Below are 22,000 nucleotides of genomic sequence, written 5' to 3' on the forward strand. Positions count from 1 at the left end.
GCAGAGGAACCTCGGTGTTCGAGGCCCACTCTGCGGAGCGTGTGCCTGGGTCCGCTTCGCGTTTCCCTCCCTTTCTGTGTCCAGGAGCTACTCCTGCCCAGCTCAAAGAGTTTTACGCCACGTGCGCTGTATTTGGGCAGCCTGACAGTGCCAATGCACCTTTGGGCCCGCAGGCTCAGGTAATGGAGGAGTCCTTGTAGGTTCCACTCCTGAAACTCCGGCCCTGGTGCCAGGGTCTCTGAGTGGTTGCACCTCCACAGTGACCTTTCCCGGCGCTGCGTCCAGCGCCGAGGTCGCCGTGCCCACATGCGGTGCCTCCCCACTCCTCATACCCCATGACACGAAACCTGTCGGGCATCTCTTGACGCCGAGACCAGAGCTGTACGGCACGAAGTCTTTCAACCTGTCCTTTTCTGAAGAGTTGCGGATGGATTAAGAGGACTGGGAGGGGAAGCAGGATCCCTTATAAATCCAGCAGTCACAAGAGATGGACTGGTATGAGGAATTGGATGATGCCAGTGGTTTGGACATCCCCCAGACTCTGGCATGCTCTCTCCAACTACCCTGGCTACCGAGGAGGGGGTATCATTTTCCATGGTGGTGCAAAGGGCTGCGTCTACAGCTCAGAACCCTTGCTGCCTTTTAAAAATGCATTGATGAACGTTCTCCTGGGTACCTGGTCCAAACCCAGCCGAGGGGCCCCTGTGAAAAGGACGAGTACCCACGCCATCACCCTACACTGGGCGACCCACTTTCCCTCGCCACCGCACCCCACAAAAGCTTGGTAGTCCAAGCTTCCACTTCCTGTGGCACGTTCCCTTCCGTAGCTCCGGACAGGGAATCTAGGAGAGACTGGAGAATGTTTTCTTCCACCAGTCTTGCATTGTGGTCGGTGAATATTGCATCCTTTTGGGGCATTTATTCCCATTCTATATGGAAACACAGTTGCGCAGGTGCTGCCCAGGGTCTCGAAGGAGGACCAAGCTCTACTCTCCCAAGTTATTTCTGACTGGAGAGACACAGCAAAGTTCTCCATCAGATGTGGCTTGGACACAACAGACTTGCTGGGCAGAGCAATTGCTACAACGGTGGCTGTCCTTCACCACGCCTGGTTGAGAATGTCTGGCTTCTCAGGGAATGTCCACACTAAGCTCATGGGCATGCCCTTCGATCACTCCTGTCTCTTCGGAGACAAGGCAGATGCCACCCTTGAGCACTTCAAGTACTCGCGGACCACGGCCTGGTCCGTGGGCCTCACCACAGCCTCTCTGCCGGCATCAACTTTTTGACTACAGAAGGGGCTATCAACCACTCCAACCCTTTTCCAGCCAGGGCCCGCAAGCTCAGCAGACTCTGCGGGGCCGTGGAGACATTTCACCCCATACAGTACCTAGGTCTCACCATCACAAACTCTTTAGCCACCTGGACGTGGGCTAATTGGCCATGCTACCGTAAGGCAAGTCTTGAGAATCTCCGGCGGAAGAGACCACTTCTTATTTCCTGGTTAGGCTGCATTAATGTTTTAAAAATTAATATTCTTCCCCAGTTACTTTACCTATATCATTCTTTGCCCACCCCATTCCCTCTGAAGACATCAGACAATTACAAAGAGACCATAGCTGCTTCTTATGGAAAACGAAGCACCCCTGTATCTCTGCTGCGCTTCTTATGCTCCCAGAAAATCGGGGAGAGATTGTCTGTCCCAACCTCCAGGAGTATTACTGGGCTGGTCCTTTATGCTACATTTTGAGTAGGTGGTACGAGACAGTGAAAAGCACTGAGTACACTTAGAAAGAGCGGTGGCCTGCCAGTCGCTCTGGAACCTCACTTGGCTTCCTAAACAGTCCCGCCCTCTCCGTGCCTACATTGCTACTCCAAAAGGGGGTGGTGATGGACGGAGCATCTGAATCAATCAAACACTCACACCCAGTCAAAAGATCTGGGTTTAATCCATCACCGTTCTTTAGCCCACTCTGCCACCCCAGTTCAGACATAGCTATATGCAAATCAGTCTGACCTTGTGCCTCATGGGAACAGTCCAGCCCGAACTGCCAAGCCATGTTTTCCCTGGACCGGAAACAAGCTTCAGAGGACCGGTTTCTGGCATTCCAGCCGTCTTCAGCCCGGCTTGCTTGAATCCAGTGGCAAAGTGAGCAAGGGACTCACGTCTGAGCATACCCTGCCAACTTATGGCGGCCAAAAGCGGTACAAAAGGGGGTGGTGATGGACGGAGAATCTGAATCAATCAAACACTCACACCCAGTCAAAAGATCTGGGTTTAATCCATCACCGTTCTTTAGCTCACTCTGCCACCCCAGTTCAGACATGGCTATATGCAAATCAGTCTGACCCTGTGCCTCATGGGAACAGTCCAGCCCGAACTGCCAAGTCATGTCTTCCCTGGACCGGAAACAAGCTTCCGAGGACCGGTTTCTGGCATTCCAGCCGTCTTCAGCCCGGCTTGCTTGAATCCAGATGCTCCGTCCAACACCACCCCCTTTTTGTACCGCTTTTGGCCGCCCTAAGTGTGGCAGGGTATTCTCAGACGTGAGTCCCTTGCTCACTTTGCCACTGGATTCAAGCAAGCCGGGCTGAAGACGGCTGGAATGCCAGAAACCGGTCCTCGGAAGCTTGTTTCCGGTCCAGGGAAGACATGGCTTGGCAGTTCGGGCTGGACTGTTCCCATGAGGCACAGGGTCGGACTGATTTGCATATAGCCTTGTCTGAACTGGGGTGGCAGAGTGGGCTAAAGAACGGTGATGGATTAAACCCAGATCTTTTGACTGGGTGTGAGTGTTTGATTGATTCAGATGCTCCGTCCATCACCACCCCCTTTTGTACCACACTAAGCTCATGGGCATGCCCTTCGATCACTCCTGTCTCTTCGGAGACAAGGCAGATGCCACCCTTGAGCACTTCAAGTACTCACGGACCACGGCCTAGTCCGTGGGCCTCACCACAGCGCCTCTGTCGGCATCAACTTTTTTCTCCTTTCGTGGCTACAGAAGGGGCTATCAACCAGTCCGACCCTTTTCCAGCCAGAGGGCCCGCAAGCTCAGCAGACTCTGCGGGGCCGTGGAAATATTTCACCCCGACCCTGTGCGTCGGGAGGCCAGAGGTCGAGCCAAGCCAAAACGGACCTCCTCCATCACAAAACCTTCCAAGTTTCATCCTCAAAGATCATCTACAGCCAGTTGGTAGCAGAGTACACCATCATCTCCACCACTGGCAGGATATCACATCGGACAAGTGGGTGTTGCAAATAGTCCGAAGGGGTTATTCCCTTCCCTTTAAGACTACCCCTCCATCCATGCCTCCAGTATACGATTGGCTGACGTAGGATCACCTTGCCCTACTCTGCGAGGAAGTCCAGACTCTCTTGGCCAAGGGAGCTTTAGAGAGGGTTCCCAGGCCAGAAGCGGGCTGTGGTTGCTATTCCTGCTACTTTCTATTCCCAAAAAATGACGGACTTCTTCGACCTATCCTAGATCTCAAAGCCTTCAACTACTTCCTCAATAATGAGAAGTTCAAGATGCGCACCCTAGCTCAGGTCCTGTTTGCCTTGGACCCAGGAAAGACGCCTATTTTTATATCCCTGTCCTGCCTGCCCATCGTCGATACCTGCAGTTTACAGTGGCCCACAAGCACTTTCAATTTGCACTGCTCCACTTCGGTCTCAGCAGTGCTCCTTGGGTGTTCCCAAAGGTAATGATGGTGGTCGCTGCCCAGCTGCTGACATCAGGGGCTCTAGTCTTCCCCTATTTCGATGACTGGTTGTTGAAGGCTGGCTCGCCCCAAAGAGTTGTCTCCCACCTCCAGACTACAGCGAACCTCCTGCATTCGTTGGGGTTCACTATCAATGTGCCGAAGTCACACCTGACCCTCTCAGATGCTCCCTTTCATCGGAGCGGTTCTGGACATGGTGCAGTTTCAACCTATCCTCCCGAACGGCGAGTCCACGCTATTCAGGCTCTGATAGCAATGTTTCAGCCTCTATCCTAGATTTCGGTGAGTGACTCTGAGGCTGTTGGGACTCATGGCCTCCTGCATCCTGCTAGTGACCCATGCACGGTGGCACATGCAGGCTCTGCAGTGGGACCTGAAGTTCCAGTGGGCACAGCATTGAGGAAATCTTACTGAACTGGTTCAGATTTCACAGGGCACTGCGAGAGACCAGCAGTGGTGGCTAACATGGTTCGAGGGCAGACCCCACCACCTTCCCCACCTAGATCTCACTGTAGTGACGGATGCATCTCTTCTGGGATGAAATGACCATCTGAGAGAAGTGGAGATCTGAGGACTCTGGACTCCAGCGGAAGCCAAACGCCATATCAATCTGTTGGAGCTTCGGGCTATCCGGCTGGCACAGAAACCCTTTTTGCCGTCAATAAAGGGAAGGCTCTTACAGGTGTTCATGGATAACACTACCGCCATTTGGTACTGCAACATACTGGGTGTGGTGGGGTCATGGACTCTTTGTCAAGAGGTCCTGCGTCTCTGGACTTGACAGGAATAACAGGGCATTTCCCTGGTGTTTCAACACCTGGCTGGTTCTCTGAACACCAGGGCGTACGGTCTCAGCCGAAGGTACCTTGCGGCGTCTCCATCAGGAGGTGGCACATGGTCTCTTTCAGCAGTGGGGAAAGCCTTAGTTAGATCCGCAGAAAACAGACGTCAGTAGTTTTGCGCGCTGGAGTTTCCAAGGCGGCTCTCGCTCGGCTACGCTTTTCTCCACGAGTGGAGCTTAGGCCTCCTATATGCCTTTCCGCCCATACCACTTGTGACCAGAGTGCTCAAGGAGATCAGGAGTGACCAGACACAAGTCATTCTTGTAGTTCTAGATTGGGCATGTAGAGTTTTGGTATCTCAAGCTTCTAGACATGAACATCGATCCTCCTTCGGGAGAAACTTTTGTTGCAGCAGCAGGGGAGGATTCTCCGCCGAGCCTGTCCACTCTCCGCCTCCTTGCATGGAGATTGAGCGGAGATGATTGAAAGCTTTCATACTCCCTCCCGAAATCAGTCGGGTTATTTTGGCAGCCAGGCGTATCTCCACAAAATCGGTATACTCCTGCAGATGGAACAAATTTTGTAAATATTGTACACACTGGTCTATTCACCCCCCGTCTGCTCCTTTATCTGAAGTCCTTCTGTTTATAATTTCCTTGGCCCAGCAAGGCTCGGGCACACTGAAGGGCTATCTTTCGGCCGTTTCCTCTTTTCTTCGACTGCCTGATCAGCCTTCTCTTTTCAAATCACCTCTGGTGTAGAGATTCGTAAAGGAGTTAACCCACGTGTTTTCTCCTTCACCTTTTATTATGCCACAATGGGACCTTAATGGTGTTCTCACCTTTGTGATGGGACCACCGTTTGAGCTGCTGCACAACTGACCTTTGCGGTGCTCACCATCAAAACAGCTTTTTTGGTGGCAATAACCTCTGACAGGCCCTGTCTTCACTGCCTCCTTACTTGACGATCTTTCCGGACAAAGTGCACAACGGCATCTTTTCTGCCTAAGGTGGTAACACTGTTTCACATAACGCAGTCTGTTACTCTACCCACTCTCTATGCAATCCCACACCCTTCCAAGGAAGTGGAGCGTCTCCATCTTCTGGAGCCAAAAAGAGCGTTATTGTTCTACCTTGAGGGATGGTATTGCTTGGGTATCTGTTAAAAGGTAAGGAATCTGAGGCTAGATGTTTCTATCAGATGGACAAGTTACTTACCTTCTGTAACGCCTTATCTGGTAGAGACATGATCTAGCGGCAGCTTCCATACCGACACACCCATCCTCCCTTCATTGTGGAATTGGTTTTAGTATCAGTGCTTTTCCCCTTCAGGGTCCTAGCTGTTCGTTTTTTAACACACCACAGTGAGTTACTTCATGGCTTTGTGCTTCTGGCCTCGAAAGTCATGAAAAGTACTGACGTCAGCGTGCCGGCTTGGCATTTTTTTTACGATGGGAACGTCACGGTGACAACAAACACGACGCCGATGACATCACTTGGGGTCGACCAACGCCACCTGCCAGCGCGCAGGGGTACTGCTAAGACAATTCTTCCAGATCCAGCCTGACACCTGGAAGTTCAAAGGCTAGATCATGTTTCTACCGGATAAGGCGTTACTGAAGGTAAGTAACTTGTCCGTCAAGTCACTTCTATTCACCCCAGAAAGAAATCTCAACATCAAGGAACAGATTGCCAAAAAACAAAGATGGCCTAAAGAAAGCCAAGGAAAACGCAAGGAGAGGATGGACGGAGCGTCAAAACTTTTCAGTCACTCACCCCCAGTCACAGATCTGGGTTGAATCCATCATCGTTCTTTAGCTCACTTCACCACCCCAGTTCAGACCCAGCTATATGCAAATCCGTCTTGACACTATGCACCATAGGAACAGTCCAGTCTGAACTGCCACTGGATTGGTGCTAGCCTGGCTGATAAGGGGTGTTATCCCTAAACCGGTCCCTGGATGCTTGTTTCCGGTTCAGGGAAGACCTGGCTTGACAGTTCGGGCTGGACTTTTCCCACGAGGCACAGGGTCAAGACTGATTTGCATAAAGCCGGGTCTGAACTTAGGTGGCGAAGTGAGCTATAGAATGATGATAGATTCAACCCAGATCTGTGACTGGGGGTGAGTGTCTGAAAATGTTTCAGCGCTCCGTCCATCATCTCCCTGTGTTTGATTTGTTCTCCCTAAATTGGCAGGGTATGCCCATACGTGGGTCCCTTGCTCACTGTGCCACTGGATTGAAGCTAGCCTGGCTGATGAGGTGTTACCCCGAAACTGGTCCCATTATGCTGGTTTCCGGTTCAGGAAAGGCCTGGCTTGGCAGTTTGGGCTGAACTGTTCCCATGAGGCACAGGGTCAAGAGAAACCAGGCCCATGATTCTTGTTTCCAGTTCAGGAAAGACCTGGCTTGGCAGGTCGGGCTGGACCGTTCCCATGAGGCACATGGCCAACGTTAATTTGCATCTAGCCTGGTCTCAACTGGGGTGGGGAAGTGAGCTAAAGAATGATGATGGATTGAACCCAGATCTGTGACTGGGGGCAAGTGTGTGAAACGTTTCAGCACTCCATCCATCATCTCCTTGTATTTGGTTTGTTTGCCATAAGTTAGCAGGGTATTCCCAGACGTGGGTCCTTGTTCACTTTGCCACTGGATTTACGCTAGCCTGCCTCATGAGGGGCGTTACCTCGAAACCGGTCCCAGGATGCTTGTTTCCGGCTCAGGGAAGACCTGGCCTGGCAGTTTTAGCTGAACTGTTCCCATGAGGCACAGGGTCAAGACTGATTTGCATATAGCCTGGTCTGAACTGAGGCGGCAAAGTGAGCTAAAGAATGATGATGGATTTAACCCAAATCTGTGACTGGGGGTGAGTGTCTGAAAAGTTTCAGCGCTCCGTCCATCATCTCCTTGTGTTTGCTAAAGAAAGCCAAACAGAGATGGTTAGTTACCTTGGTGGTATGAAATATTTCACTGGAGGGTGATTGTTCCTCAAAGGTTAAGAAAGCAGGCCTATTCAGTCGCTAGAAGGACTAGTGAAAGAGACTCTCTCACAGAAACAGATGGATGGAAAATTCTCAGGCGGGGAATTCCTCCTTTTGGAAAATGTGCCCTCACACCCCCATGCGGGTGTCATGCTTCATCATCGGGCGTTGCTTCTCGTTCGGTTGGCGAGAACTTCATCAATTCTTTCGAAAGATAAGGCTCCGGGCCTTTTTTCAGAATAAACTCGAGACTCCTGAAGAGGGCACTGGTCTACGGACCAAGTCACAGTCTAGGCCACCCGCGGCAATGACTCCTCACAAGATTCTAACTTTCGAACAGACCATTATAAAAGATGTCTCCACTATTACCAGTGAAGGACCATTCAACAACCTGTCCACACAGGAAAGGATCGGCTCCAAGGACTCGCTGGAGACGTTACCATCGTGATAAAACCAGCGATAAAGGCGGTGCTATTGGCATCCAGGACACGAGCACATACAATGAAGAATGACAGAAACAACTTATGAACACTTGCTACTATCTCCCTATCGAGGACGACCTGACTGGATGCCTCACAATGAAGATCAGGAGCCTGGTATCAGAAGCAGAGACAGCGGGGTGGATTACTTCACATGAAGCGGAGTTCCTGATTAATGATCAACCACGGATCCCGTACTACTACACCCTCCCTAAAATTCACCAAGGAGTCAACCCTCTGCCAAGATGGCCAATAGTTTCAGCTATCGAATCCCTCCTCATACCACTGAGCAAATTCTGCAACTTCTTCCTCAGGACCTATTGTGATAAAAAACCCTACTTACCTCAGAGACACAACCAAAATCTTGAATCTGATAGAGACCTTCCCGAATCCTGACAGAATTAGTCTCCATGTTACCTTGGACGTGGAAGCGTTATATACGAACATCTTCCAGGATGCCACCCTTAAGGTCCTAGAGACAACTCTGGATAAAACTGACAGCTGACTTCTCATCTTAGAGTGTGCAGCCATATCCCTTAAAGAGAACCTCTTCACCTTCCAGACCCATCTTTACCACCAGGTACAAGGTACCAGCATGAGATGCACCTTCGCTCGTAGTCTGGGTTGCCTTTATATGGATGCCTTCTAGAGGAAATTCTTCTTACATGAGAGCAACACTTTCCAAGAAAATTTACTAGTGTGGCGTCGCTACATCGATGACATTCGGATCTTTTGGAGGGGTGACACAAAGAGGTGTGAAGCTTTCTGCGACTGGGTCAATACTCTTGACCCATTCCTGAAATTCACTAGCACTAAATCAGACAGCAGCATCCCCTTTATCGACCTATCGATCTCTATCCAAAATGGGGTAATACTTACCACCAACTACAGAAAACCCACTGAGAGTAACAGTCTCCTATTGTACGAAAGCCACCACCCCAACGTACTCAGGGACAGTTCCTTCATGTCTGTAGGAACTGCAATACTGTGGCCGAGTATGCGAATCAAGCAACTACCCTTACATCTAACCTTGCGGAGCAACATTACCCGCAAAAAATGATACCCCTAGCATACAAAAGGGCCAGGAACAATCACAGAGACAGCCTTCAGGGTCAAGAAACCAACAGCTACTCTAACATGTGTCACCACATTCAACCCCAGTTTTAACAGAATACAAAAGGTGATAAAGAAACATTGGGGTGTATTGAAAGCGGGCAACTTCTCCCCTGGACCCACTCCCCTGTTTGCATTTAAACGCACCCAGAATATGAGGAATCTGCTGATACACACTCGCCCGCGACCCCAACAGACGAAGCAGCGGACCCTCTGGGCACTCCCCCGGCAGAGGGACATTTCCCCTGTGGGTCTTGTACCATGTGCCACTTGACTACAGCAACCAAACATTTAGATCTGGCACTGCAGAGGACATGAAATCAAAAGAGAAATACCAATTGCAACACTAGAAATTGTGTGTACCTGATCAAGTGCCCTTGCAATCTTCATTACGTGGGCATGGCCACTTGACCTATCAAGGTACGGATCAGTGAATATAGGAGCACTATCCGATGCAAAAAGACGAATACCAGAATGCTCAGTCTTTTCTTAAAGACCCACCACTCACCGGATAGCCTACGTTGGACCATTATCGAGTCAAATCCCAATTGGTCAGCCAGAACCCTTTTTACACAAGAACAACCCTGGGTGTTCCGTTTATGGTCCGACACCAGAGGCCTGGATGAGAATATCCCCTGGGCGGGATTCATCAACTGATCATATTGTCTAGCTCAGGCTTTTACCCCTGTCATCAGGAATCTTAACCACCTTTTACAGAATAAGCTGACAGATGACCCCGCTCTTTGACACCTCTTATACGTGGGGGCCCACTGCGGTCTGTATGATAAAAACATCCACCACCGTTTTCAGCCCCTTTAGAGATTCTCTCAGAATTATCCATGATTCTCTGTATATTAGCCATCAGTACATATCCCCGGCCCGGAGTGGTGATACTCACTTTAAAACATATCAGGAGTTTCAGCATGTATTTATGTCATAGACTCACCACCACAATAGGTTGACTGTCTGATACTTTTACTACCTGTCTTCTAGGTTTGAATACCCTTAATATGGCAGCCAGTGAGACCACATGCATACCAAGTGTTACGCTCCAGCCTTTCCTATAATTTGGCACTAGAACCAGTTACCCTACAGGTCTTCAAATCTTGAATATGGCCGCTATTGCGGCCACTCGCATAGATTAGATCACGCTCCACGATCACCAAACACTGTGACACCTATTGCCCGACTTCACCTATCCGGCTTAGTTTCTCCTGAACACCCAATATGGCTGCAATTATGTTCTGAAGCGAATGTTGGGTTACGCTCCATGCCTCCACGTCACTCGGATCCTCTAAGTGGCATGCGGGCAGTTCAAATACGGAAGCAGGGTTACTGCCTCCCACCGGCATTCGAGCAGCAGATGGCAGGTAATACACTGCAAATCCGGAGAGGCTTTTGTGAATATTTCCATCCTACATCCACCACGAGAGAGGTATGCTTTTACCACAACCACTGAGTGGTCATATTTACCATATCACCCAAAAGTACTCCCCTTCATACCACGCTCTACGCCGATGAGGCCACCCTTTACTACTCGTTGGGGTAGGATGTATATGTTGTATGTCTAAGTGTTTGCATGTCACACTATTCTGAACTGCGCTGTTACTCACACACCGGAGTACCTTTTTATCGGAATATTTACAGAAAGTTTGGCTTTTAATGAACCGCACCAGCAATCACGGCTCCCACGCCACCTTTTAGATGTTACCGGCATTGTGTTGTTGTGCCTTTACAGAGTTTCTCTCACCTATGATTGGGGACACAGATGACCAAGTATGTGCACGCCAGCATGCTGACTATGGCAATCTCTTCTAGACATCTCTTATGTGTTGAGATGCCATTAGTAATCACTGCAAACGATATAACTAAGGGCACAGATGTGCAGTGAGTGTGGCCACTGCATTAGCCGGTTCTCGACGAGTGAAGTATGAATGTGCCAGCATGCCTCTCCTTTTAAGAAACCCATATGCCCGTATGCTAAGAGTTATTAAACACATCTTGATAGAATACTCATTCTGACACAAATGTAGTATTCGAGTCAACGGGCTTGCCCCTAGATGCATCAACGTTGTCATTTGCGATTCCTTAATTGCGAAAAATAAGGAATCGCAATTAAGGATTCGCAAATGGCAATGCATCATTAATTTCGCTATTTTTTTGGGATTCGGTAAAAATCGCATTTTTTACCGAATTCCAATAAAATTGCGATTTCCAAATAGCGAATCCGATATTCCCATTCATTCCTATGGGCTGAAATGCCCATAGGAATGAATGGGAATTGCGAATTCGCAATTTCGAATCGGAATGCATCAAAGCCTTTCAAGGGTGGAGAGGGGGGTCCAAAGGACCCCCCCCTGCACTCATGAAATGCACTTTTACATGTGAGTTACATACACACATGTCCTAAGGACATGTGTGCCTGTAACGTACACGTTTAAAAAATGCATTTTCATGCGTTTTTACACATTTTTGCAAATTACCACGAAGTTCAACTTCGTGGTAATTTGCATTTGCAATTTTGGAAATCGCAAATGTTTTGGGGATGATGCATTGCTGTTAAGGAATCGCAAATGTGCGATTCCTTAACAGCAATCGCATTTTTTTGGAACTCGCAAAAAAAGCGATTTCCAAAAAATGCTTGATGCATCTCAGTAACCAATTTAGGAAGTGCAAAAGGCCGATTTATGCGAATCGCACCGTTTGCACTTCCTAAAACGGTTGATGCATCTGGGCATTAATGTGTATGATACCAGTCAATGCGATGACCTTCTTGTTAAAGGATTAGTGTTGCTTTCTCTTTTTCTTTGTTTCTCTTTTTAGGTTGAATTTAGGAACCCAAAGTAGTCGTTCCCCTACGGGTGCAGTATCGCCCGACCATAACTGAATATAGGTACCATAGGAGTGTCGTCGTTTCAGACCCCTATTCTTCACTCTTTTCACATATTGTAGGGTCCTGATAAAATGCCAAAGGATCCATTAGGGACCATCTTGAGGCGTGAAACATGTAATCCGAAATTGATCCACCTTCCTCTACCACTATCACTTAAACAAGGCAGAAGAAAAATACTCACTCCTCTTATAACTAGATCAAGGGGTCTTCGCTTGTCGCTTTTTTAACCATACTACATGGACCCCAGAATAAAGTTTTTTAGGGTAATAGTGCAGTATTTTTAATCACTTTCGTCACACACCAGCACTCACCACTGCAGTGTTTCTCCATAAAAAGATCTCCCATAAAGAGCCCTCTCGCGAGGCTCGTGGGGGACTGCAGCGCCACCCCCACATGGAGCAACGCCCGATGTTGAAGCATGACACCCGCCTGGGTGTGTGAGGGCACTTTTTCCAAAAGGAGAAATTCCCTCGCCTGAGAATTTCCCATCCAACCGTTTCTGTGAGAGAGCCTCTTTCACTAGTCCTTCTAGCAACCAAATAGGCCCGCTTTCTCTACCTTTGAGGAACAGTCACCCTCCAGTGATTATAACGTTAGCCTTGGGAGCTTGGGTACTGGACCTCTCCTTTCCTTCCTCTTTGTGCGATTTTTGATGAAATATTTCACAACACTTTCCCTCACCTCAAAAAAATGTTGTTGGGTAAAGAATCTAATTACTTGACATCTTTCATTAGACCTTGCAAAGTTTTTACTGTATGCCTTTTTGTTATTGCTCTATAGCATTCATGTTTCATAGAATTATCTCTAACTTACTTGATGGTATGGGCAGCGTGCACTTCTTCCAAGACAACTTCTTATGGCCCGATTCCGGTGCGGTTAGGAAATCATTCCGACTGAAACGGTTTGAGAATGTTTTCTGACTGACTCTGATCGGGAGAGTCCAATTGACCGATTACGATGCATCCGGATGCGTCCAGATACGATGCGGTCGGACACCTATTGACCTCAATGGGAGCCTATGTTCCGACCGAATGCATAGGCTTCCATTGAAGAAAGGAGTGGCTGGGGAAAAATGGGCACTGGGTGGCGGGCACCCCCTGGTACCTGCCACACTGTGCATGGTTGGTAAGGGGTACCCATGGGTACCCTCATGGGCCTGATTGGGAAGGTTCCAGGTGCAGGGGGTCCCGCTATGAGCCCCCCGAAGTCTGATTCCGACTGCCGAGACGGACGGCACGATTCAGAAAGGCTGTCCAAATCCAGCATCGTAATGGGTCATCCGGAAATGCAGCCCGTAGATACGTAAAAGTCTGCTCTGTACGGCTCGGTCATTCCGAATGCCATTGGGTTCAGATTGGGATATTCCTAATGCCTAACTCGCATCGTACACGGTCAGTGGGAAACCTTTCTGATTTGGTCGGAAAGACACCTTCTCAATCGGATTGCCGTTAGGAGGCCTTCCTAAACGTATCGAAATCAGCCGCAAAGTGTTTGACTATGGTTTTGAACAACACCTTGACTGAGTCAAAAATACATTAAAAATACTAGATGTGGAGGAGGAGCTACGCAAGCAAACAAGATGGCTGCTTAGGCTCCCGGCTCCGCCGACCTCCGTATCCTGCCAGATGATCCTGTCGATAATCCTGTTTTTACGCCCGACCTCCGTGTGGATGAACTGATGCACACTCCGATGGTGCAATCCCGAAAACTTAATTGGCTTGATTGACGGAGTTGTGTCGAGTTGAAGTTTACGGCCTAGTCCAACAGGAGAGCCGGGGCCTCGAGTTTTGACCCAGCCGGGTTGCAGTTGAACAACATCGGCTGTGAGAACCAAGCAGGGTCCAGTCTACCGCAGTGGAGGTCTTTTTTTGTCCGAATTTGACGGCGGTCATTCTGATTGACTAACATCGAGGGAGGGACGACGTGACACAACAGTGGCTGTGAGTGGAGGTCCCTGTCCCGGGGACCCGGTTTCCCCCTCGCCGGGGCTCGTTGGTTCGGGGTCTTCGCCCGCGGCAGCAGAGTGCAGCTTGCTGCTGCAGGAACAGATCTGTCACCCTCCGACGCCGTCCGTTTCCCCCCTGTCTGTTCCCCCGGAGAAACCTCTCTCTTACAACAAAAAAAATACTAGATGTGAATGGATTAATCCTTAATATGAGTAACTATAGGTTCATCAAGTTATTGTTATTGTTATCTGGATTTTATATCGCGCCAAATCACCGTCAGGTCTCAAGGCGCTTCTGACAGATACAGCAACAAGAAAAGGTAAGTAAACAGGGATACGGATTATCGGCCTAACTCACAGAGATCCAAAGGCATCTGAACAAGTCAGACATAATTTAATTGGGCCATGTCATATTACATGAGGGTGTTAAAGCAAAAAAGGATTTGGTGAGAACCATCCATGATTTGCCAAGGCCAACTAAAAAGGAAGAAGTTCTGACCTTTTTGTGTTTGACAAAAACGATTTGCTCGATGTTCCAAATTTTGCTAGCAAAGCTACTGCCATGCAACAATTGCTGATAATGAGGGTGCAATTTCAACTTGCCGCATTTGTGAATTCGAGCTCTTTCATTTAAAGAATTGTTTATAGAATGCCTCCAAATTACGGCATTTTAAACCATGTGTATCAGGTTGCTTAATCACAGACGCCAGTGAAGAAGGACCTGGTGCTGTTATATAACAGAAATAGGAAGGTAATGAGTATAAAATTGCATTTGCCTCCAAAGCATTGAGTTGTGCAGTAAATAATTATTCCATGATCAGGAAAGAGTCTTTAGCTGTTTTTTGGGAAGGCAGGAAATAAAAATCTTTATTCAAAGTGTTTTCTGATCGGACACCACTGTAAGAAGTGTTGAAGAAAAAATTATTAGATGCCTTTTTTTCCTACAATTTGTGAATGGATTGTGGCACTACAGGACAAGCAAATCATTGTCAAGTACACTCCTGGTGCAATGAGCAAATCAGCAAATTGCTTATCTAGACTGATTCGAGAGAGAAAAGGAGACAGAAGTTGCTGACAAATGATGGTCGGTTGACACTGCCAAAGTGTCCTATATCACTGAAGGTTGTATTACAGATAAGAGGTGGCTAGATAAATTGGATAAGGATGAAAGATTGCTGAAGTTTGAGATTTGATTGGTAATAGTTGGAGGGTGAAAGTAAATGATGAACAGATAAAAGCTTTCAAGAGACTCAGGAATGTACAAGATATTTTTTATTTCAAGGTCCTAGAATTGTACCTCTAATCACATTGAGATCATGCCTCATTAAATTGCCACGAGCAGGTCCACAAAGGATGTGTAAACCCAATGAACGATTGAGATGTGACTATTGGTGGCCAGTTGTTGATTTGCAAATTGAAAGGGAGATGAGGGATTGTGTTGACTGTTGCTTAATGGGGCTGTAAATTTTGAAGATGGTCGGATTTGGAAATAGAGTCAATTTCCAATATCAAAAAAGTTAAAAGATATGATTTATGATTTTTAAATTCTCCTTTGCATTTTCTTTCAGGTATGCTGAATACTTTCTGATGTCCAAATAATCACACTGTTCATTGTTGCATTTTGCCCTTCGTCTATTTGCCTTTCTTGTTTCCCATTGTTATCCTTTGCTTTCCTTGAGGCATTTGTAGCCTGTTTTTGGTTTGTTTTCCTTTTTGTTAGCAGGGAGGTTTATGGTATCCATGGTCATCTGTGCCTTAGGAACCTCAGTGGAGTTCGAATCCATTTCTTGTAGAATGTTTACTAATCAGAGGGGTTTATGAATCCAATGTGAACAGTTGTGGCCTAACATCTGGCACTAACTGATGGATGGAGCATTTTCTGTAGGAATAAACTTTTAGCTACCAGCTACAACTTGTATGTGTGTATTTCACTCTGAATCAAGGGAAATGGCAAAACAGAATGGCCGCCAGAGGGTTGAGCCTCTAAATGGCTCCCAGTCTTGGGATCCCTTTTAAGTGTATATCCCTGATTTAGCCTGCCGTCTGAAGCCTCGTCGTATCTTCCGACACTCCTGTGATTGCCCTGCTGTCTTGAGTACCAGCGGACCTGTTGTGAAACCATTGGGATGACCCTGGGACCTCTGCTCCTGGTTCACGATCCTTTCTGCGAGCCAGCTGTGGAAGACGCCTGAGCACTTGAGGCAGCTTCTGTACTGCTATCGGGTCGGTGGGTCCGTCCCAGCCCCTGACAGCCAGGTTGAGTGGCTGCAGTCTCCGGTGCTTCTCACCGCACTTGTTGCCTATCAGAGGTCCTCACAATATTTTTGCTAGCATGAAGCCAACTTCCCACCTCTACGAACCCCTTCTCTTAACATGTGTCAAAAATCTCAAGCACATCATCTCTCCTGCATGGATTAAAATAATGAACGTATCCAGTGGCTCCATGCCAGCCTCCCTCCAACTCTGCCAAGTCAGCCCCTCATCAAAAAGCCTGCAGCTGACCACAGTGACCTTAACAACTACAGACCTGTAACCAAACTCCCTCTCCTCGCGAAAACTATTGAAAAATGTGTGTTTGTACAACTTAACAACCGCATTGAAAAATACAACCTGCATGACATCTTCCAATTTTGGATCAGAAAAGGCTGCAGTACTGAAACTGCAATGCGGAACATCCCCAGCGACCTCCACAGATCTCTAGATGATGGCCAGGCCTGCCTCATATTCCTCTTAGACCTCTCAGCGGCCTTTGATACTGTCAGCCATGATATTTTCCTATATACCCTCTCACAATGTACAGGCATCAATGGCACAGACTTTTGCTTCTCAACTGAACCAATGCACTCAGCTAATTAAACTAGATAATTACACCTCAACAGCTTTGCCAGTCTCACAAGGAGTTCCCCAAGAATCTATCCTATCTCCTGCCTTATTTAACCTCTCTACGGAACCTCTTACAATGATCCTGAAACAAGCCAAAGCTGCCTACCATCTTTATGCAGATGACACCCAACTGTACATATAAAGATTGTCAGCCAATTACATACAGCACTTAAACAGTGCTCTCTCCATAGTAAAAGCTTGCTTGACCAGTAACCACAGTAAGCTCAACCCCAACAAAACCAAACTCCTCTTCATCCATCCAACAGAAAAGTATCTTGCTTGACAACCTCACTGTATTAAACTGTAAACTGTCCATGTCCAACTCTGTCAAATCCCTAGGGATCACCTTTGACATAAACATGAAAGAGCATAATTCATCTGCTAAAACTGCCCTCTACTCGTTGAAGAGACTTAAAAAAAATTAAACCTTTCAACCCCCTGAAGACCTAAAGACCTTGTTGCAGTCCTTAGTCCTCTCCAAGCTGAATGATCACCGGCTCCCCGAAATCACACCTAATCCCTATGAAAGCTACACTCAATTCAGTGGCCAGGCTACTTTCTGGGGGGCGTCACCCGGATCACATCACTCGCACACTTAAGAGACTCAAGTGGTTACCCATCAAAGTAAGATGTATATTCAAAACTGCCTGCATAACTCACAAAGCCCTCTATAATGAAAAAACAATCTACCTCACTAACAAACTATAAAAAGCCAGCCTAAACAGACCTCTTCGAAGCTCTAATACCCCACTCCTGATTCTGCTCAAATGTAAGAAAGAAGAGCACCCACCTGCTCCTTCTCCAGTAATACCTTGAGAATCTGGAATTCACTTCCTCAGGATTTACGTTCCACTCATTCATTCCTTCACCTCAGGAAGAAAACGTAAACTACGTATTTTCAAAAAATGCCTAATCCTTTCCCCCAGAACCAACTACTGTGCTCTTCTCACCTCCCTCACCCGTCCCCAGCCCCCCCCTCTCTCACTTTCCCCTCATGACCTGGAACACCTCTACTTCGGAAAGAAACTGTGCCTTCACCATCACCGTCTCACCCCCCACCCACAACCCCCAGCCTGAAACACGCCAAATGTACCTCCAAGGTAAATTGTACACATATCCTTCTGCCTATTGTATTCCTCTTTTATATATTGTCGCTTTGTATTTTATTTGTATTTTATTTTATTTCTTTATGGTTACTCCTTATGCACCTCATAAAAGTGCTGCTGTGCTACCATATCTACCTCTAATCTATATCATTCACATATCGTACGGTTTACTGTGTTCCTTATTTGGCTACTGTCACTACGTATTTTGTATTTCTTTTATGTATTCCATATGCACCTCATGTACTTGCTGTTTGTGCTACCTCTGTTAAGCGCTTGATACCCTCATGTCAAGTTTGCGTTTAACAAAAATCGATAAAATATTAATTGAATGAGGATTACCATAATCAGTTAGCCAAAATGAGGTTTTCAACTTTGCTGGGACTGTGTAGGAAATTGATGGATGGTGCTGGCCACGGAATGATCCTTTTATCATCATTAGACATTGTTCTATGCATATGTGGGAAGCAGTAGCATGGCTCCTTCCTCTGTGCCCTCAATATTCTTTAAAATGGTGCAATAATTCCTACGTGTTACTCAATATGTAAACAAATACAAAAAACGATCCTCTCTAATGTTGTGTAACCATACCTTGTGTCTCCAGTTAAATATGGCCAAGAAGAGTGAAGGGCTTCTCCGGGGTTTCTTGGAGGGCCCACTACAGTTCAAACCCACCTACAAGTTCGACCTGAACTCAGACGTGTATGACACCAGGTAAGGAATCTACAGACTGAGGTGTGACACAAGGTAAGGAAGCCAATGGTGTAAATGTGACACAAGGTAAGGAAGCTACATAATTAGGTGCAACAGAACATAAGGAAGCCACAGAAGCTAATTTGCCAAAAATTAAGGAAGCTGTGCAACACTAAGGGCTCCATTAGGATGGCGGGCGGGCAACCTATCGGTCAACAGGACCGCCCGCCTTAAGGGCGGGGGTCCCGACGCCAGCATTAGGATGTGCCCGCCACAGTGGCTGGCACATCCTGCATTTCTAGCATTGTGGCGGGCAGTGCTCTCAGCACCGCCCGCCACAATGCTAGAAATGCATTTCTATTAACAAAGTGGCAGGCACCGCGCGGTGCCTGCCGCTTTGTTAATGCAAATGAAGGGGGGGTACCACAGATACCCCCCATGTGCAAAACCCCCCATTCTTCACTCTGGGGGCCCGCAGGGGCCCTCCAGAGTGAAGACCGCATGCCTTTCCGTGGCGGCATCGCCGCCACAGAAAGGCATCACCCTCAGCCCATCATAATATGGTTGGCGGTGTCTGCTTGACACCGCCACCATATCAATCATTTTCCGCCCCTGCCGCAATGCGACCGGGGCAGAAAAGTGGCGGGCGGTGTTTTGCTCCGCTGTGGTCCCCCCGCCATTCTAATATGGCGGGGGTAATACAGGGAAGGATGGCTGGCGGATTGCCCTCACCAGGCTGGCGGTGGCTACCGCCTGCCTGGCGGGGGCAATCCGCCCGCCATCCTAATGGAGCCCTAAGTTAGGGAAGAGCATGAGGGTGTGAGATCAGATAAGGGGACTTCATAGTTAGGGTCTGGCATCAAGGAGCAATGCTACAGTCACAGAATGTGACATCAAATGACAATGCCAGTGACTGAGGATGCCAGGCCAGTTCAGTTTACGACCAAGATTGTGATGCCACAGATGTGTTTTTGACACTGAATAAAAGAAGGTACAGCCAGTGTCATGGCCTCTGGTAAGGAAGATACATACATGGAGCATAACACAGAGTAAGAAAGCTAGAGACAGGACATCTCAAATTAGTGAAGTAAGGCATGGACTGAAGGTAAGAGACTGGGTAGAAATTTAGATATTTAAGTGTGTGACTCTAGAAGCAAAGCCAGGCAGGAAAACTACAGACTTGGCGAGTGACTCTAAATAACAAAGCTAGAGCCTGAAATCCGAAAATGGTGACACATGATCCTAAGCATATTTTCAAATAAGGTGGTAACCCCTACTTTAAACTTTAAAAAATGATTCCAGTGTCTCTGTCAATTGTGGAACACTCAATTGAGCACCGGCAGGGTGTGAGGGCCACATACCTCTTAAGTTGGGTGGAACTGTGATAGAATGAGCCGGATAGGTGTTTTGCTAGAGTGATGGACATGACACTGGGTTAGTGACAGCTAGACGTGGACTAGGAGGTGCACAGTTAACACCCCTTTGTGCTGGGTTAGTTGGGTGGTGGGTAGCATTTCTCCTCTGTGCTGGGGATCACCAAGTCACTGCTTGTTGGCTGTGTAAATCTGAGGGCTTGCTACCAGAGATGTATTAACCTTTTTCTTTATTTGCAGAGGAAAGAAGGCTATGTTTGGCTTTAAGTAAGAACTGCAATGACCCCTGATCAGATGTGAATCTAAGAGATGCTAGTTGATGACATGATTCTCACCTATTCCTGAAGCATCTATTCCTCATCACCTCCTGGCAAATGATGAGAGCTAAAGCTGCAGCGTCTTCTGCTCTGCTGAGACACTGGGGTGGTGGGATAGTCTCCATAATCTAAAACTGTAGTATTTCTCCTTTTCTGAGGTTGGGGAAAGACCCCAGAGTACCGGGCGCAGGCCTTTGTGTTTTGCTACGCTGGCACTGTGGTGCAATAACTAAGAGATGGCCTTTATGATGTAATAGTCCAGCCATCGTTCTACTTCCCCAGTAAGAATGGTATATCTCTTTTTGAATACCCCATGGCTTAACATTGTCTGTCTTTGTGTACATCATATAAACAGAGAACATCGGTTTTGCACCATTAATGCTGCGCATTAAAATATTAAATTCTTCCGAGTAGATTTTGAAACACATTCCGTTTTTACTAGTGAAAAATTGCGCATCAACATCGTCCTCCACTTTTTCATTTAGTACTTACGTGGCGTGAAACATCTAATTGGATCCACTCATGATTTCCAAATATGGTTCCAGTTTTGTGATTGGCAGAGAGCAGAGACGCTGCAGCTTATCAGTGACTGTCAGCTTGTAGCACGCCTTGAGCAGACTTCCTCTTCACTAGAGCTCAGAATAATCCATTGATTTACTTTGTGGCTAGGTCTGCTGCATGTGTCTGACAGTGTATAGGACAGGGTAACTTCGCTTTGAGGTTCTGAATTAAAAGTTTGCTCAGGATCAAGGACCATATGAGAGATGTCATGAGCATCGAATGTACATGGAGAGTGATGGGGCAGCACAAGGAGTGCAGTGCTCTATCGAGTACAGAACAAGTGTGAGCAAGACATTAGTGGGGCCTTTAGAATGCTTTAAACAGATGTCGAGGTTAATGGCATGGATTCGTGTGATGTCTGTGGCATTGTCTGTGGGACTGGGATAGCTATGGAATACTTTAATTCATAAGGGATAGATGTTCACATTGTACTGTGCCTGTGGTGTTTTTGAGGGACTTTGTGTTTGGTAAGGATTGTGGCTTTACTTTGCATGACGAGGGTGCTGACCCTCAGGGAGCATGAGATTGGTTTACATTGTGCATGATATAGAGGTAGAGGTCTCAGTTTGCTTGAAAATTATCGTTGGGCCTTTATGTGTATAGGCCTTATTGGTAATGAAGAGATGTTGAAATTAAGTGTTCAGGGGTTCGATGCGGGGTCGTGTGTGTCTGCATGGGACAGACCTGCTTATCCTGGTGCGCGTGGAATGAATTTGTGAACTATGATGTGTATGGGTTAGATGTTGGGACCGTGGTGTGGATGGAATGAAGGTGTGAGCATTACTCTACACTGATACCTGGTTGGGCTGTAGTCTGTGCGAGTCCTAATGTTCAAGCCATAATGAGCATGATACAGATGTGCAGACTGTCATGTGCATGTGGTAATTATTGGATGTGGGGGTTCCCATTGTGCAGGGGTGGATGTTGGGGACTTAGCACAAACGGAATGAATACATGAGAATAGGACTTCATGAAACTGATGTACACATCTTGGTGGGCATGGGGTAGGTGTGTGAGTCTTACCTGATAGAGACATGTAGCCGCAAATTCCTTACTTAAGATACTTCTCCAGGCATGAGATTGAATCTGGAAAATTTTTCCAATATCACATCCGCTTGGCTCCGTATCAACGTCGTCCCCCGGCCATATAAC

General features: G+C 47.4%; 1 protein-coding gene across 2 annotated transcripts in view; it reads left to right on the plus strand.

Moving 5' to 3' along the window:
- INPP5K (inositol polyphosphate-5-phosphatase K) overlaps positions 1-22,000 on the plus strand; it is a 425,899-nt gene that overhangs the window by 272,323 nt on the left and 131,576 nt on the right. The window contains exons 8-9 of one of the 2 annotated variants that reach the window (XM_086955214.1): positions 18,509-18,618; positions 20,211-20,237. In XM_086955214.1, the coding sequence (XP_086811340.1) occupies positions 18,509-18,618; positions 20,211-20,237 (137 nt within the window). The remainder of the gene's footprint in view (positions 1-18,508; positions 18,619-20,210; positions 20,238-22,000) is intronic. The other variant, XM_086955215.1, reaches the window with a different exon arrangement.

Source organism: Lissotriton vulgaris, chromosome 2_1, assembly GCF_964263255.1.
Source record: "Lissotriton vulgaris chromosome 2_1, aLisVul1.2, whole genome shotgun sequence".
Taxonomy (NCBI): Eukaryota; Metazoa; Chordata; class Amphibia; order Caudata; family Salamandridae; genus Lissotriton; species Lissotriton vulgaris.